This window comes from Scleropages formosus, chromosome 5, assembly GCF_900964775.1.
Source record: "Scleropages formosus chromosome 5, fSclFor1.1, whole genome shotgun sequence".
In the NCBI taxonomy this organism is placed as follows: Eukaryota; Metazoa; Chordata; class Actinopteri; order Osteoglossiformes; family Osteoglossidae; genus Scleropages; species Scleropages formosus.
In genome coordinates this window covers 28789929-28807728 of record NC_041810.1, presented here as the reverse complement: position 1 = coordinate 28807728, position 17800 = coordinate 28789929, and the positions used below count along the sequence as shown (strand labels likewise).

The following is a 17800-nucleotide window of genomic DNA, read 5'->3' as shown; positions in this document are numbered from 1 at the left end:
TTCCCGCGGTGGGTCTGATTTTCTCAGAACCAACAGCTGAACGGCGATACTGACAGACAGGAAACACTAGTCACTAAACCTAATGTGAGCTGGAACACAAACTGTAAGTGTTCCGCAAAATATTGTTCCAATTCTTAAAATAGGCATTGGGAGAAATTTTGATGTCTTCGCACTAATTGCATTATGACATCCGCACTAATAAAGCACACGATGAAGTTGTGATGTGTTTTTGAGTTCCTGCCGAACTGTTCTGGCTGAAATGTTTGAGGGTAGAGCCGTGCCGTAGTTTTGCTCCCCAACCAGATGACGGCCGGGAGTCGTAACCGAAAGGCCGTGACGGAGGGCTAATCCCCGGCAGAAGGTGCTCCCCAGTCCCACCCCTGTCTTCCACCGCCCACCCCGCCTCCCACATAGCCAAGTCACTTCTCCAGAAACCAGCGGGTGCTTCCTTGTGCACATTTTGTTTATTCGCTGTTGTGGTCAGTGTTTGTTTTCTCTGCAAATCCAATTACAAGAGGAAGTCTGTTTCATGTGAACGTCCCTGCATCGGTTCCTCCGTGTGGTTTGCGGTGCATTTTTCTAGGTGTGTGTGTGTGTGCGTGCGCGCGCACGTGTAGAGAGGCTTCCCCTTTTGAGTGCCCACTTTTCGAGGGGGAAAAAAAAAAAAGCCCACTTGTGTGTCCAGCCACACTTTGTCCATTCAGGTGCACAGTTAGCACATTGTGCTTTGGCTCACAGGGAGCACCAGCTAAATAAAATCCCCCTCCCTGCGCCAGCTCCAAGTTTCCAGCATGAGTCGTTTAAGATTTGAGCTGAAATAATGCAACGCCTGTGTTTGTTGTAGCAGGAGCCAGGTTCAGCACCAGGCTGGGGATAAATCTTGCCTAAGCTTGCCTTTCTGTGTGAGGCAATGGAACATATTAACCCCCCCAGGATACACCAGCCAGGGTAATTAGAGTTAGGCCCCTGGTTGCCAGTTCTGGCCCTTGCTTCTGCTGGTTTGTGTTCCAGCTGAGTCATTAATGAAGTTGTCTTCATCGAGATGTTAATGGAATAATCTGCGTTGTTCAAATCACATTAAACACACTAAACTGAGATTTATTGAGGCAGAGATGGACATCTTTATAGGCCTCTTTCTACCGTTACAGGTAACACCTTGCATTTATTGCAGTACCCTTGAGTGCCATGAATTGCTGCAAAAATGTGTAAATCATTGTAAGCAGCTTACAAACCTAGCACTGTAAGTCAGCTAAACAAAGGTTACTGTAATAATAAATTACAACTGGACACGTGTAGATTATAGAAAAACGGTTTTTATTTTGAGGTGGTTCTGTGTTTCTCGTTCGTTCAATTAATGGCTCAAACAAAGATAATGAATTACAAGTTCATTTTGAAGGACAATCCCCAAACACTGTCTCATTATATAACACACACACACATACGTCGACTGAAACCGCTTGTCCCAAGTGGGGTCGCGGTGAGCCGAAGCCTAACCCGGCACCACAGGGCGCAAGCCTGGAGGAGGAGGGGACACCCCCAGGACGGGATGCCAGTCCATCGCAAGGCACCCCAAGCGGGACTCGAACCGCAGACCCACCAGAGAGCAGGCACAGGCCAAACCTGCTGCGCCACCGCACCCTCATTATATAACATAAACCACAAATAATCATAAGAATAAAAATGTCATTAAAATCAGAAGAATAAAAATCTCGTTAGTTACATGTCCTAGGGGGGTCTTGTCTGGACCCCCAGCATACACAGGTGATCACTGAGGCTCGTGCGCAGGAACCTCTTTTGTCGCCTGTCTTTGGACTCCTTCCCCGAGGTGGCCGGATTGTTCCGGAAGCTGCCGATACCTTTGCCAGCTTCAGTTTGTGTGTTTAATGGAAACGGTCCGAGCCACATGAGGCCTGTTCAGTCGAGTTGCTCATTCGACTCTCCCTGGTGTGTTTACATTCCTGTTTCCTCGGGTGTTTTCTTAAGCAGGCCAGTCACGGGTGTATGATGTATGGGGTCGAGACCCCCACTGGCTTCGTTTGTGTGTAAAAAGGTAGCAATGAGGCTGATTTAAACGCTGTCCTCTCCCTCCCTGGGATTTATGGGCTGTGTATTTTGTTGGGGTTTGTAAGGACAGCTATTGAGTGTCTTGTTGGATTTTCTTTGGATTTTCTTTTTTGTGCATGTGTCTGCTGTCCCGTGGCTGCCGGCCGATGAGCGAGGGATCGAACGTGATCCCAGATCCAGGTTCGTTTCTCCAGTCGCAGACCTTTCCTGGTTCTTTGGGTTGCGCAGACATAAAGAGTTGACCGTTGTCCTGGTCATACCAGCCCATTCTCTTACGGATCATTTGTTAATCCCCCCCGTAAAGGCTGTCCTCTTGCAGTACACTGTGGAACTCCATTCCAGTTTGTAAGTCTTAGAATTTGCAGGCGTGTTCCCAGGACAGAGGACAAAGGATACCATTCTTCTGACCTTCATTCCTCAGCCACGAGAGCAACATGGAGATGTTTGCCGCTCGTAAGCGCGGCGGAAAGCGGGGCCACAGACTAAATGGATATATTCAGAGCGACTATAGGCTTAAGCAGGCTTCCCGCTGTGTTGACAACTAAACTCAATGTAAGACAATGCCCTATTGTATCGCCCCCCCCCCTACGATTAGTTAGAGAAATGTAGGGGGAATATGTACGTGGGGGGATTACAACGAGCAAGGCAAGCGTTCTGGCTCCTCATTTGTTTAGCTTGGGTGAGTAAATTGAAGGCATTTGTTGTGGTTTGGGAGGGGGGTAGACGTCTTGTCACCCATCAGATGTGAAGTGGGCCGAGGGCAAGATTAGGAAACAAAAGGCGCGTCGTCCTCCGAGGTGCAGAGGCAGACCGTTTTCCCCTCTGTCACTTCTGATTGGGCTCCACTGTAGCTGCTGCCTTAATCGCCGAAGCGTAAATGGCTAAAATGGGAGATTGAATTGGGAGGGGCGGGAAGGAAAAGTTGAGCTTAATTACCTTCCTCTGAGGAAATGGCAGAACGTAGAAATTGGACATGTAGCCACTGTTTAAAAGAATCTGTTTGGGCAGTGCACGATTTAAGGATGTGTCCCGACACACAGCTGATCACAGAGCTGATAATGAGTGTGGAAATCCGACATGTGGAATGCAGCCCTGCTCATCTGTGCGTCATCTTGAGCTCTTGCAGCGACTTGGTGCCGCAAACCGTCCGGGCAGTCAAAAAGACATCGAGGACTCTAATGTTCGTGGTGTAGATTAACTTTTGGCTGTGTATTTACGTATTTTATTGGTGTAAAGTATCCCCGTTTGGGGTCGGTTTTGGAGAAGAGGGCGGTGTAGCAGTTTGAGTTGTCATCTTGCAGTCTGAAGGTCTCCAGTTTGAACTTGCTATAGTAAAAATTCCCAGGCTGTATAAACAGGTTAATCATTAAGTAGATTAGTGTACTACCAAAATTTTCCGTTGTCTTGGACAAAGGCATCGGCTAAATAAATGAAGGTTGTTGAAAAGTTTCCCGTTTTGCTAAAACTCTGTGCTGACTTCTAAACCCAGGGGCTGAAGAAGTTCTGCTGCTTGCTCGGCGGACCGACCTGCGGCGCATCTCCTTGGACCTGCCGGACTTCACGGACATTGTTCTGCAGGTGGACGACATCCGGCACGCCATCGCCATCGACTACGACCCTGTGGATGGGCACGTGTATTGGACAGACGATGAGGTGAAGGCCATCCGGCGCGCTCGCATCGATGGCAGCGAGGCCCAGACGCTCGTCACCACGGAGATCAACCACCCGGACGGCATCGCCGTCGACTGGGTCGCCCGCAACCTGTACTGGACCGACACCGGGACCGACCGCATCGAGGTCACACGGCTCAATGGCACTTCCCGCCGAATTCTGATCTCGGAGAATCTGGACGAGCCTCGCGCTATTGTGCTGGATCCTATTGGGGGGTAGGTTGTTGAAGCGGTGGAAAACACAGCAACGTGCTTCACTGTGTTTGCAACGTCAACTCTGTTAAGTGTTAGCGTCTTGCTTTAATTTAAAAAATGCAGTTTTACCAATTTAAAGACAAGATTCTACTATTAAAAACACTTTGCTTTTGAGAGTACGTTACCTGATTGCCATAGGTTCGCTTTCATTTTTTCTTAGTTTGCTCAGTATTTTAATGGGCACTTCATAATAAAGGTGTGCCCAGTTTCCTTGTCAACCATCCTGTGGCTAAGGCCACACAAGAAGGATCTTTTGCTCACTGCGGTCGCACCTTCATTCCTGAGCTCCTTGTCAGACTTGGTTGTTCCGTGCGTTGAGAGAGCGAGAACTGAGCTGTGCTCTGGATGCTGTGTCCCCCAGCTACATGTACTGGACAGACTGGGGAGAGAAGCCCAAGATTGAGCGCGCCAACCTGGATGGTAGCGAACGCGTCATCATGCTGAACTCCTCGCTGGGATGGCCCAACGGCCTGGCCCTCGACCACATGGCTGGCAAGCTGTACTGGGGGGACGCCAAGACGGACAAGATTGAGGTAACAAAAGCACTGCATGGCAGCTATGTATAAGGGTGGCTGGTGGGTGGGGCAAAAAAGTGGGTGGGGCAAAAAAGTGGGTGGAGCCGGAAGGTGGGCGGGGCAGAAAAGTTGAGAGTGTTCTGTTTATTTCCTATTTTTCCTAACTGGAGGAAATGGGTTATTTATCCTTCGTGTTTTAGCTTTGAGCTTCTTGCTTAGTTCATGCTTTCCTGCAGAATCACCCACTTTATCTCCGAAGACCCTCAGGAAGTATTTTATTAGTATTTGTGTTTTAATTCATAACGTACCTTATTTAATCAAAGACCCCAATGGGAACAGCTGGTGCAGATTTCTCTGCCCCGTTCCTTTCGGTTGTCTTCTCACCATCGCTCCAGGACGCATTTCTAGATAAGAGAAGTCAAGAACCCGTGGTTTATCTGACCATTGACCGTATGGTTCATTCGGAGGAATGTCAAAACTGGTTGTGCAATGCAGATTCACTATCAGAAGTGGAATTTGGTCTGTCGGTTTTCAGGAAGGTTATCGGTTTTCCCGACTTGCAGAAGCCTAGCTGCTCTTTTCTCTTAAGTGGCTTTTCGTTAAGCCATTCACAGTGAATAACCCATTTACACAGCTGGGCAATTTCTACTGGCGCAATTTTAAGATGCATGCATTTACATTTATTCATGCTGACTCCTTTCCTCCGAAGCGACTTACAGTGTTAATCCACTTACAATTATTTACCCATTTATACAGCTGGGGTTTTTTTTTTTACCGGAGCAATTAAGGACAAGTACCTTGCTCAAGGGTACTACAGCTGGAGGTGGGGATCGAATGTGCGACTTTTGGATCCAAAGGCAATCGCTCTAACCACTACGCTACCGGCTGTCCCGCATACTTTGCTCAAGGGTATTACAGCCAGGAGGTGGAACGTGAAACTCTTTGACATGGGTTCCTTCCGTTCCCATTTTCTTGGAGTTAATACCATACATCCACTTGTCTGGTGCATGTGTTGTGTTGAAGGCAAAGTTCCGGTGGCTCTCCAACCCAAGATCCGGCTGCAGCGAGCAGTCCTCCTTCCAGCGAGCGAGCGAGCGTTTGTCCTCATGATTTCTGCATTGCATAATGCACAGCGCAGCTTGTGGGAACATGTCTCCTCCTGTCCCAGTGCCGAGACAGCCATATTTCACTCAGCCATGTGCTCCAAGGGGCCTGTCGTGCAAACCATCACAGCTGCGCCTTAACCCTTTCCCGCCATGGAGTAGAAACCTGCTGAGATGTGCGCTCTGGGATCCTCTCCTAGTCCATTTCCTAGGATGGCTGCAACTGGTGCTGTCCTCTGCTTGTCCAACTGTTGTTTGCTCCTGACCAGTATTCTGCTGCAAGATTCTTTCCGAGATGCAAGTTCACAACTCGCGTGGGGTGAAAATCTGTTCACATTTTTCTTGTCCTAAGGGAAATTCATTTGAATCATTTTCACTGTGCTCTCAGTGACATCAGCAACTCGCAAAAGATTTTTTTTTTTTTTAAAACATTTGATTTATTTCTGAATCTGATGAGAGATTCTGCAGATGTTGAAGGCTCTTTCTCCTGAAGTGCGGAAAAAAATATCCCCCAAAGCACACATCCCGGCGTGTTTTTAATATAGGGCGAATAATTTGCATGAAGCCAAATTCTTGTTTATCAAGCTGTGTGTTGAGTTGTGTCAGGTTTAACCCGGTCGTTCCCTTCAAGATACAAGGGAGCAAGAGGGAAGAGGGGATGCGGGCGGCTATCGAAGGCGGCAGACCAATCTGCGCCCCTCCCGCCCATTCTGTCTGTTCTGCTGTAGCACAAAGGGGCCAGTCAGGGCTACAGAGCTGCGCCTTGCAGGGGGAGCCATTTGGCAGGGCCCGTCAAGCCTTGCGTGACAGCCGTCTGCTGGGCCTTCCCTGAGCGCTTGGCACCCTGCAGGAGCATTGTTCGCCGCCTCGAAAAACATTAACTGTCCAAGCATTGTCTGGAGGGTGAAGGGGGCCACGAGGAGGGTTGGAGGAATGGTGGGGAACAGGGCAGGGGCAGGACAGAAGGTGTTTAGGAAGAGTCGCTCAGGTGATATTCTGTACTTGAGACCACTCGTTTTGATACGTCCACACTGCAGAACTCATTTTCTGGGCAGAGGTGGTATTTTTCTTTTGCTTTTCGTATTTTGACGGGACCAAGGCAACGTGTTGATTTTTATTAATAGGGGCAGACGTGAAGGCCGGGTGCATGGAGCAAGCCTGAAAGGGATTAGGGGGGCACCCACCGAGACATTGAGCTCCTGTCCGTTTGCAGTTTCATACCCTCCTCCCACCCCTGCTACCTTCTTGTTGACTCCCCTCCCGTGCGGGAATATCTGCTGGCATTCCTGGCGGAGCCTCGTGCAGCTGCAGGCAAGGAAATGTGTTTTTTCCCTCGTGTCTGAAGCAGTTTTCAGTGTCTTGGGGGTGGAGCGTTCCTGAGTGGTTGACGGTGTCCTCGGGCACCCAGGAGGAAGTGATCGGCGGCAAACGAAGATGTAAAAAAGAGCGCTTTTGTGGAGTCGATGCGTCAGACTCGTAATCTGTTTGTACCATGTCAATCTTTGGAGCATCAACCAATTTTCTTTATCGCTCGGAGGCAAGTATGTAAATGCGGTTCAGCAATTAATATGTATGTATATCGTAACCAAATACATGTAGGTATTGCATGATGACGTTTTAAATAAATATAGCATGTAATTGTAGAATAATATAGTTTATATTTTTACACTTTTAGAAGAAGTTGAGTTTACAAAGCTTTATGAGCCTGAATCCCTACATACCCTCTTCTTCTTATACCTTCCACCCCTCCTGGGGCATAAGCTGCCAACAAGAGTTCTCCAGGCGTCCCTTAGAGCTGAGGTGTCATGAAGTTTTCTTGTTGGGGTTTCTGTAGCTGGCAAGGTTTTTATGGTGTGGAGTAGCTAGCCCCACGCGCAACCCTCCTACTTTCTCAGCTGGGCTTGGGACCGTCCGTGGCGGAGTTCTACACATCCTGGATTTCTCCAAATTGAATTTGCATCAGGTTTGGACATGACATCCACGAAGACAGCTGATAAGTGCTCCTCCAGTCGACATCCCAACAAGTTCTACCTTCTTTTCTCTGAGCCAGTCAAGGGAGGGCTAAGCACTGATTTGGTTGAAGACGCATCCATCAACCCAAGGATTCGGCAACCTGCTTGCATTGAGTGCCCAAGGGCTGATTTCAGCCTATTATCCCAACCTCCCCAGCAGAACAAAACCAATTTGTTCTGCAGTTAAAACCCACAGTTCCAAAACCATTGGACGACGGTACAGGTTTGAACTGCTGTCTCAGCCTTGTGGCTCTGGCTATGCACAGAGAATGTTCTTTAGCGACTTGAGCTATGCTGGAAGTATAGACTGATGAATATTAACTAAAGCAGTTTTTGTTAAGACTTTTCCAACAACAGGTGTCTTTTTGGCAAGTCATTGTCCTTTGCCTTCAAAATACTAACATCTTGGTAAAAGTGTGTTCTTCACAGCATTGCAATGCTATATTGTCCATCAGTGTTGGCATCTTTGTGGTTGAGGCAACTCAAATTTTATTCTTTTAAGGCCTAGTAGGGCTCCACTGGGTGGTCTAGATGCTGAAAGTTCCTGTAAGTTTAGCTGTAAGTTTTAATGTAAGTTTTGCTGAAAAACAGTGAGTAAATGGAGAATTGGGTTTGGCTATGATGCTGGGTGCTGGAAGCCTGAGGACCTCGTTGCTCGGTGGGGTCCATTCTTTCTCAACCTTGCGTTCCACCACGTCTCTGTGTACTCTGAAGGGGAGGGCTGCCGCAGGGATCGGCGGGAGACTTTGCAAGGGAGTTGCAGCAGGGGTGGGGTCCTTGTCCCTATTCCAGATGCACACCCCAGCAGCTGCCTCATTTCCAGAGCCTCTCCTCACAAGGGCCCTTCAGAACCTCCTAATGGAGCTGGTTCTTTTATCCACAGGTCCACTTAGCACTGAAAGGGAAAGCGGCTTGAAGTGCTAATGGGCTGAAATCCCGCCATTTTAGCACCATTAGTGGTTCCTCATTAAAGATCGGAAGTAATGAAGCTTTCTGTTTTTGCCTTTTCCCTTTAATTTTTTTTCCGTGCCCATTAACAGTCCAGCACTGTTTTTTCCTTGCATAAAGAACTGTGTACATGTTACTGTTTATCTTTTTTGGGCAGGGAGGGCAAACTAGCAGCCAGGCTTTTTTCCCCAAGATGAAACCAACAGCAGGCCCTGAACAAGAGCTTCTGAAAGTGCCTTCTGGCATTTGGAATGTGCCTGTTCACTGCCTGAATGGTTATAAATAGACGTCTGGAAGCTTTGTAGCCTTCCTCTCAGTTTCTCTCTCCATAGGTAAGAGTTGTAAAGGCTGAAGACAGGACAGCTTCAGAAAATGTTTGTATCCCAGTTCAAAAAGTGAGATGCCTTTTGGGGTGCAACCCATGGCCCTTCCCCGTAATACGTGTGACGGATCATGTTTTCTCCCATTGGAATGGACCTCTTTGCTTTACGTATTGCGCCGCTACTCGGCTCTCTCCGTGTTTGTGTATGTGAGAGAGTGAGCGAGAGAGAGTGTGTGAATGTAAGCCAGAACTTTGCTTTCGGGTTTTTTTTTTTTTTTTTTTTTTCTTCTCCCCCCGTCGGTAAGTGAAGGAGTTTGATTGCAGGCCGCAGTGCTTTCCTCCTTTCCATGTGCCGCTCAAGGCTGGGTTTTGAACCTCTTCCAGGAATCGTCCCCTTTCATCTTTTGGGTCCGTAGTTCTGAAAGAAGGCTAAATTATTGGCCCTCCGATTGGAAGGTTTTTCTTAAACAGTACGGGAATTGTGAGCTTTTATTTCAGTCTTGCATGCTCCTGTTTTTGTGCGCGAGTGTGTGTGTCCTTTTTTGTCAGGAATCAGATTCCCCCTGTTTCCCCCCCACCGCGATGTCTCTGATGTTACCGGCAGAGCCCCTCAACCCCTCCCCAAAACCCCTTTCGCCTCTGCATAGAGTTGCTTAAGATAAGTCTTTTGACTGATGTCCCGTTTGTAATGCAGAAAATCCCCCTTTGTTGTACAATTATGCAGATTCGGCTGCAGCAGAGTGTTTTGTTTCCCTTGATTGGCCTCCATATGTGTCCAGCAGATCTGCATGTATTAGCAACCGGGTAACCCTGCAAACGACGGAATTCGGAACAGAAGACAAGATGTTCCTTTTAAAGTAGTGAGAGAGAGCGAGCAAGTGTGTGTGTGTGTGTGTGTGTGTGTGTGTGTGTGTGTGTGTGTGTGTGTGTGTGTGTGTGTGTGTGTGTTGATGGGGGGTCATTGTCAAGCTTTCTGTACACAGCCATCTGCTGCCTGAAACTGGGCATTTAATCCCTGACATCTTTCTTCTGTTGAATCGCTGCGATGTTCTCTTCATTTCAAGGAACGGGGAAAAAAAAGCAGATCCATCTTTAGTTCAAAATATTCCTCTCTTGCCTGGCGAGAAGCCTTTCTTCGCCATGCGTTAGAAGTCCTGAGAAGCGCCCCGCAGAGATACGCGTCCTAGCGAAGCCAGCACAGGGCCATGACAGACACGAGCAAAGCGTGCTTTAATCATCTGCTAGTTGTGAGGAATTGGCATATCAGGTTTTCACGGACCGGTTTTGAAGTGTGTCCAGTATAGCAGTTAAGCACAAGTCCAAGTCTTCGATTTTGTACTGTTTTCTATCATTTGTTCCAGAAGCTATTTTTTTTCTTCCCCCCATTAATTGCAGTGATGATTCATTTTGTCAGAACGGAGTTGTAATGGATCTGATTTTGTAATCCACATTCAGCAGACTCACTGGGCTACAGTTCTGGAACGGTGTCAGTGAGCCACACACGAGAAGATGGTGCGTTGCCAAACGCTGGCGAAACAAGGCCTTGCCACGAAGTCCTTGCCTTAGTCACTGGGGCTGCCTGGCAATGTTGCCGCCGCCAGTCTAAGCCGTGAAAGCTGATTTGTGGGGGATTTTCCTACAGGATCCTTCTGGATGCAGCGGCGATGCTAATGACAGCAGCTGGAAGCTGGCCCTTGGCCCTGGATTGCCACAGGAAGCTTATTTGTGAGAACCTTTTAGAACGGTCTGTCCTGGCACTCTGGAAGTCAAAATCAGGACCTATGGATCAGCGTGGACCTCCATGGGATGAACAGGATGGCCTCAGTTAGCTGCGCTGCCCATCCCGGCCTCGAGGCAGCAGACAGTCAAGGGCGATGCCACAGATAAGGAGTCCACATGAGATAAAAATCTCCTAATGATGGAATTTGTTGTGAAATCCAACCACCCACCAGCACTCCAAGTCTTCATAACATTCATGGGATTAGGAGTTAAACAGCGAAGAACAGAACAAGCTCTCTGGCGGCCTTGGCTCCATGGAAATGTCGTGTTCATGTCTCGCTGCAGCCGTGAAAGTCTCCGCGTTTATTAAAAGGCAAAGAAAAAGGAAACTATCCTTGCGATATGTAGTAGAGTACCAGGAGAAAAGTAGCACGAGCAGTAGTAGCACTGTAGATGGGTAAGATCCCCTTTTACTGCATGTCGGTTCCTCTGTTGTGTCTGGAGAGCAGGGCTAGGCACAGCTTCCCCTGAGTCAAATCGCATGAAAATGAGCAAGTTTTTCTTTTCTAAATATGCTGCTGCTCATAATTACCCTCACTTGCTCAGGGAAGGCTAGTTAAGAGCCAGGATTTAAAAACAAAAAGTCAATAGTAACCAAGTTCAAACAGCCCATTAGCAAATTGCTTGGTAACACTATTTGTTGCTGTCGCTGGAGCAGTTCACCTATTCCCTCGGGGCTTTGACGTTCATGTGCCAGGCTTCGAGGCATCGAGGCATGGAGGCTCACGGGGTGTATGGATCACCTCAGGTTTCCGTCCAAGGTGCCGTGAGGGAATAGGGGACACCTGACTTTCGCAATATTTTCCACCATGAGTGCCCAGCATACCACCATCCACTTTTCTGCTCATTCTGTAGGTTGTTACTCACTGGGCAAAAAAAGAAAAATGTATATTGAGCATGTTTAAGCTGAGGACAGACCCTTGTCTATAAAGAAGGTTTGGGGTTACTATTTCGATAGAGGCGTATGTGTTGCCACAGAACTCAATCACAGCGGTGTTAAAGCTATGTGTTACTCTTCTGAGCTTTGCTTTCGAGGAGCAAAGTCACGGGAACGCAGACAAATGCCACCCTGTCAGAAGAAGCGATGGCATGGCTGTGGTCACCTTGAGGAAACCATAAAATTTGTCCACTTTTGACCCCGTCGATCATCTGTGTCCATAGACGGTCTTGTGCATTACTTACTCGATTTACTTTACGCTCACGCAAGTTCCTTTCCTCTGCTTTGAGCACACCAAGAACCTTGACTTGGATGGAGAGAGGGGGAAAAAGACCCGCACTCTTTCAAGACAAAGGAACAACCGGTGTGCGTGAGGGAACGCTGTTGCGAGCAGCCGACGGCTGCGCGCCACGTTATGCCTTTGCTAAGCATAAAATCTTGTTGCCGCATTAAAACGCCGTCATGCGCCTAGCTGGTTTTCCAGGAAAACGTTAGTCTCTCTCCAGCGTGTGTTTACGTTGGCTGTGGCATCCGCGCATTGTGCAGGAACCCGACTTCTAAACGCGCACCAGCTCGGCCCCGAGGCGGCAGCGCTTCTCCAAGCGTCTGCAACTAGAACGGGTGACCGGAGCTACGAGGGACCGCAGGAGCTACCCCATCCCCGAAGGCTACAGTACTTCCCACGGGAGTTCCCCTCGTCCGCTCCCGCCAGCGGAGTGGGGCGGGTCGCGAGCTTCCAGCTTCTGTTCTGGACAAATCTGTGGTTTATTGACACGATTGTCTCGATGCAACCCCCTTCCCCTTTCGCAACAGTGTTGTGGTGAGGAATCCCCGGCACGGATGTCGAGCTGTCTGCTCGCAATGTGTTCCATGTGTGCTGGATGGCTTTGCCGCGAAGGCGCTCGCTGGCTGTAGGATGTCCTTTAGATGACACAACTGTTTGTTAGAAACGGTCTGTTAGTCAGCAGCACGTCTTGGACGCCGTGAGCGCCGTGTCTTGCCTGCGAGCTGTCTGACGACACATGAACACCGTTGCCTCTTGGCACTGCCTCCTCTGTTGCTGCCAAGGCCACTGAGGAGCATTCGCCTCCGTTTTATAAGCTCTTGTCGAGGTTTGCTGCTCTCCCGCTGGATTGGGATTGGACAGGGAGCTGGCTCCTGCTTACCTCACCAGCCCCAAAACCTCGAGCCACAGCGTGCGGCTCCTGATAGAAACACCATATTCGTCTCCGCTATGGATCTGTGCTTTTTTTTGGATGTTGCAGCGAGGTAGACTTTATAGCCAGCAGTATATTTTCTCCCATCTGGAGGGAGCACTCTAATCGTGATGCTCGTAATTTAGAACCTCTGACGGGATGTTGATTGTCCGCCGCTGTTTTGCTTTTAATTACTTTGCTTGTAAATTACAGCCAGTCACGGTTCCCGAGTGGCACTGGAGAACATAGCTGGGCCATGTTACCAAAGGCAAGGTACAAATTACTGAGCTGCAGTTAAATCCATACCTTCCACTTGTTTCTTTGCCCCTCTCATGCCTTGTCTAAGGATTCCTCATGGGTTAGGAGACTTACTTGAGGGTCTACTCAGAATGTTGGGGCCACCATTATTCCTTCTGACTTGGCAATGTCACTCGTAGTCTCCTCTTCACTCTGTCCTCCACCTTGCTGTCAGTGTTGCCGCACCTCCTTCGGACTACAAAATCCCACCGTGATGGAAATACATGCCGCCCGGCACAGCTCCTCCAGGACCGCCTCTGCTTAAAAGCCTCTGCTTTTTCTGCACCATCTCTAGGGGAAACGTTTGGCATAGTGCTCGGAACTGACACCTTGCTCATGCTATCGTACCCTTGATCAAGGTGCTTGCCGTTAATTTCTTCATTAAATACTCTCCGGCTTTATACAGTAAATGATTGTAAGTGTCTTAGGGTGCAAACTGAACGCTGTAAGTCGTCATGGCGAAAGACCTCAGCTAAATAACAGTTTAAATTAGTAACTGTGATCATACCCTTAGTCTGCCCCCGAGCGAAATTTAATTTTTCACCTCAACCTTTTAAATTTCCCTTTGTTTATGCTTTCTGGCAGGAATGTTTGAATCTTGTGAATTCAGCTATAAACTCAGCTAATAAGTGCTCTTGTATGATTTGTCAGAATACCTCATGGCTCACCACAAAGGCAGGAGGACAAAATGCTCAAAGCTGTTAGTAGGCTGGCCCTGCTCTGAGCGTGGCTAATAAATAAAATCCAAACCAAGGCCGGTTTATTAGGGCTGACGGACACTTCGGTGAAGCCATGAGCATCAAAGCACAGGGTGTTCTGAAACGGTTCATTTGTCAGCATTGACGCAATTACCATAAAAACAGGCATTTTGGGTAAATCGTTAACTGCATTGACCGTCTACATCAAAAGTGATCTGCATAAAAAATGGTCCCCCCCCCAGGTCATTGTACAATTGACCATTTTAGACCAAGTTTTAAAAGCTGCGGTTCTCTTCTTCGCTCAGCACAGATTTAATAACTTATTGCGCCGCACATCGCTCAGATCCCCGTTGGAGGAGAGGAACCACGCTGATGTCACAAAGCTTCTGGGGCTGCATTTGCATTGCATCTGTTATGCACGGCCCTAAAGAGCCCGCTCCGCTACGGCTCTCGTTGAAGCCTTCGGAAGTTTGACTTATGTCCGAATTCCAGATGAGGTTCTTTTTTTTTTTTTTTTTTTCTGCATTTCGTTTTTTGTGTTGTGTTTTCTAAGTCGACAAAAAGGTTCTCACACCATTTAGAAAGGGTGTGTGTTTCTCCCTCAAAAAGACCATGGAGAAAAAGGTTACTGGCGTCTTTCACTGGAGCCAGCCATGACTAATTGTCACTATAAAAATGAAAAGCGTTTTTGTAAAAAAAAAAAAAAAAAAGTGGGGGTGGCGGCAACTCACGCTGATACAATAGCCATCAGAATGCTTTTTTTTTTTTAACGTGGTCAGCCCCAGATTGAGCAAAAAGGAAAATGAAGTACTTTCTTCTATTTAAAATGTGGATCTGACCCAAATGTCAACCTCACTTCTGACATCTGTAGGAAATCAATTTTATTTATTGAATTTTTTTCTGGTTCCAGTTTGAGTTTCTTCACCCAAGAAGGGGGGTGTTTTAATTTTTTTGGAATAGGAGTCAGCTTGGAGCAGTCTATTTTCGACGCTCCTGCCCTCTACGACGTATCTACCGTGTTTGTTCCGTCCCAGGAACTCGGCTCTGGGATAATTGGTGCTAGCAGCTGGTACGTTCAGTGCGCCGCTGACCGATCCCCAAACCTCGGCTCCCCATCGCAAGCACCAAAAGCACGCCTAGGCCATTGCTAACCCCCCGCCCGCTCTCAGCAAGCAGCTGCTGATGGCTTTAACCTGGCCCCAGCGCCACATGATGGACAGGAGTTGCACAGCGAGGCTGCCTGGCAGCACGGAGGAGGGGAGCATGGCTCCAAACGGAGTCGTTGGATACACCTGGATTACGGGGGGGGGGGGTGTGGAGGGTAACGCAGGAAGTCGTCTCCTGCCAATGAACCGCCAGACAACTCCCTCACCACCTCTGACCGCCCACGTTAACCCCACACGTTACTTGGGGTTTCCTCTGATTTTCTCTAACTTAATCCCCCTTTTCTGTTTGCCCAGTGCAAACCTGCAGTGGTTCTGTGCACTCTGCAGTTTGAAAAGAACTGGACTACAAGAGAATACACCAGCTGCTTGAAAGCCCTCTTGTTCAATATTGCAAAGTTTGAGTTTCAATTCCCCCCCCCCCCCCCCTCCATATTTCATAGCAAAATACAAGCACCTATAAAGCAGTTTTTAAATTAAAAGTCCCTCAAGAAGCTCAATATATCAAAGTGCCCTGGATCAACTCACTATTACTGTTCCAGACTGAATGGCAATATTGTCTTGTCAACACTTTAAAATATTTAATCGCCAACAGTATAAGTCAATGTTCAACCGAACGACTGTAAAATCTTAGCACAGCCTGTCTGAGGAACGATTGAGCAAAAGGTCTCGCTGGTTTTGACCGGATAGATCTGATCTTAGGCCAGTTCTGGTATTTCCAGAAAGAAAAAATAAATCTCATTAAATGCGGAAAGGAAGCATACCTTGAAATGTGGCTGCGGAATGCGGCGTCAACCAACGCGGACCTTCCTGTTTATACGACGCGCGATTTGCCCCGTCATGAGAGCTGCCGGGCAGAGGGGTGACCTTCGGGGTCAAGGTCCCTACAAGTCACTGGCCAAACAAACGAGGGGCCTCGAGAGCGAAGGAAGGGAAAGAGCCGAAGCCCGCACCTACGCGGCAAGGCACGATTGTGAACAAACAAGTCATGGTGGAAATTTCCAATGAACTGGCTGAAGTAACCACCGATGCAGCCGCAACCTTGTTTTCAGCAAATGAAAACAGCTAAATAAAGAACCAGTGCTGCCAGTGATGGGATGCACCCATGTTGGTAAGGCAGAGTGGAAATGGTATGCTAGGAGCTGGTGATGTGTTAAAATATACAAGGGGCGACAATGAAACGTTTTTAATAAAAGATACACAGTTGGAGTCATCTGTGAATTGTCTGTCTACACTGTCGTAAAGATGTGTCCCTTTTAGGAGAACCCCAAGGGGTGCCTAGAGGGAATCTGATCTGTGACTGGTCCTCCCCATACTAGGATGCGGACCCTCGTATGGTTGATGGAACCACGATTTAAACAGTGCCCAAAACTTGGAGCTATCGCGTGAGATACAGGGCTTCCTTCGCCGGCATTTCTTGTACAACCCTTGTCCGAAACTGAAAGTCAGAGGACTTGCTGGGACTTCGGACGGAATCCACAGCTGGATTAGCTCGCGAGTTTACGCCAGTCCGCATGGATGCAAAGTCAAGAGCGTGTCGCTGGATTCCAACGCCAATGTATTTCTACTGCGCGTCCTTTGCACGCGCAAAACCTCTGGAATTGTCTCAAGGGTCCGCGCAGAGGCAGCCCATGCCACGCTCCCTCTCACGTTCAGCAAAAACTTAGACCAAGTCCAGTTTAGAAAAAGGTTTTTGTCCGGGGGAAAAAACTTGAGGAAAATGTCCTTCGGTTCAGATGGTGAACTGCAGCCTTCAGAGCCCCACACAAATCGCCCGATCGGCGCTTCCGTTAGCTCTTATTTCCAAAATGAAAATAACCCCAGTTGTTTATGTGATGTTTAACAATGCCACCCAACACACACACACTGTGGTGGATCCAACTTGGCCCCTCTGGCAGAAGCAGCCACTGGAAGGGAGTGTGAAAAATGAAACCTGTTGCTCAACGTGGCAATTCCCCGATCGGGACCGTTCCCCAGGCTGCTGGATGGGGGCGGGAGGCTGCGCTGGGGGGAACGCGAGCCAAACGGCTCTGAGTGATGATCTCTTCCCCTGCTGAGGGTGCAGCTCAGGACAGCCTGGAATCTCACCGTAGGAGTTCACCGTGGCGTGCGTTGCGTCACAGGCACCTCTGCGCATTCGCTTCCCGCATCACTGCCAGACCCAGGCACGAGAGTTGTGTGTGTCAGAGCCAGTGGGCGGAGCCGTTCGTTAACCGTCCCACCATTTCCTCCTCTGGATTCTTGTCAAGCATCCGTCAAGGCGGCGACATTTCCAGCTCCTTCCTCACAACACGCATGTTGATCTCACACGTCCTCTTTGACTTACTGATACATGGAGTTTGCCTCCCTCTTGGGCAGAACGGTGGCACGGACGGTAGCACTGGTGAGCCCGGGCCACGTGATCGGACTCCGGTTCGAATTCGGTTCATCCTGCGAGGAGCTTCGTGTTCACGTGGGTTTCCTCCCGCAGTCCAAAGATCTGTTCCGGGAGAACCGGTGACCCTAACTTGCCCATTGTACACGCGTTGCATTGCTCTGCTGTATAAATATAGGTGAATAACTATAGGGAGTTTGGTGTCATGTATCTAGCTTCGTAAGTTGCCTTGTCATCTAAATACTAGTTAATAATCATCACTTTGGGAAAAGCGTCTGCTAAATGAATAAACGTAAGCGTCTTCGTCGCACAGCGGAAGGTCCCTGGTCCAGAAGCTGGAGGAGGCAAGGGCTGTTTTTAGAGAAGTAAATCACGAAGACACCCCTCCAAGCGAGATCCAGCAGCGGCCCCAGGTCTGTGCGCCCACAGGAAGACGTCCAGATGGAAACGGCTCTACAGGAGGACCT

General features: G+C 48.6%; 1 protein-coding gene across 1 annotated transcript in view; it reads left to right on the top strand.

Annotated features, from left to right (window-relative positions):
• The window catches only part of lrp5 (low density lipoprotein receptor-related protein 5), a 48798-nt gene that overhangs the window by 15717 nt on the left and 15281 nt on the right, over positions 1-17800 (top strand). Inside the window, exons 7-8 of the mRNA XM_018765628.2 lie at positions 3554-3950; positions 4351-4522. Of these exons, the coding sequence (XP_018621144.2) occupies positions 3554-3950; positions 4351-4522 (569 nt within the window). The remainder of the gene's footprint in view (positions 1-3553; positions 3951-4350; positions 4523-17800) is intronic.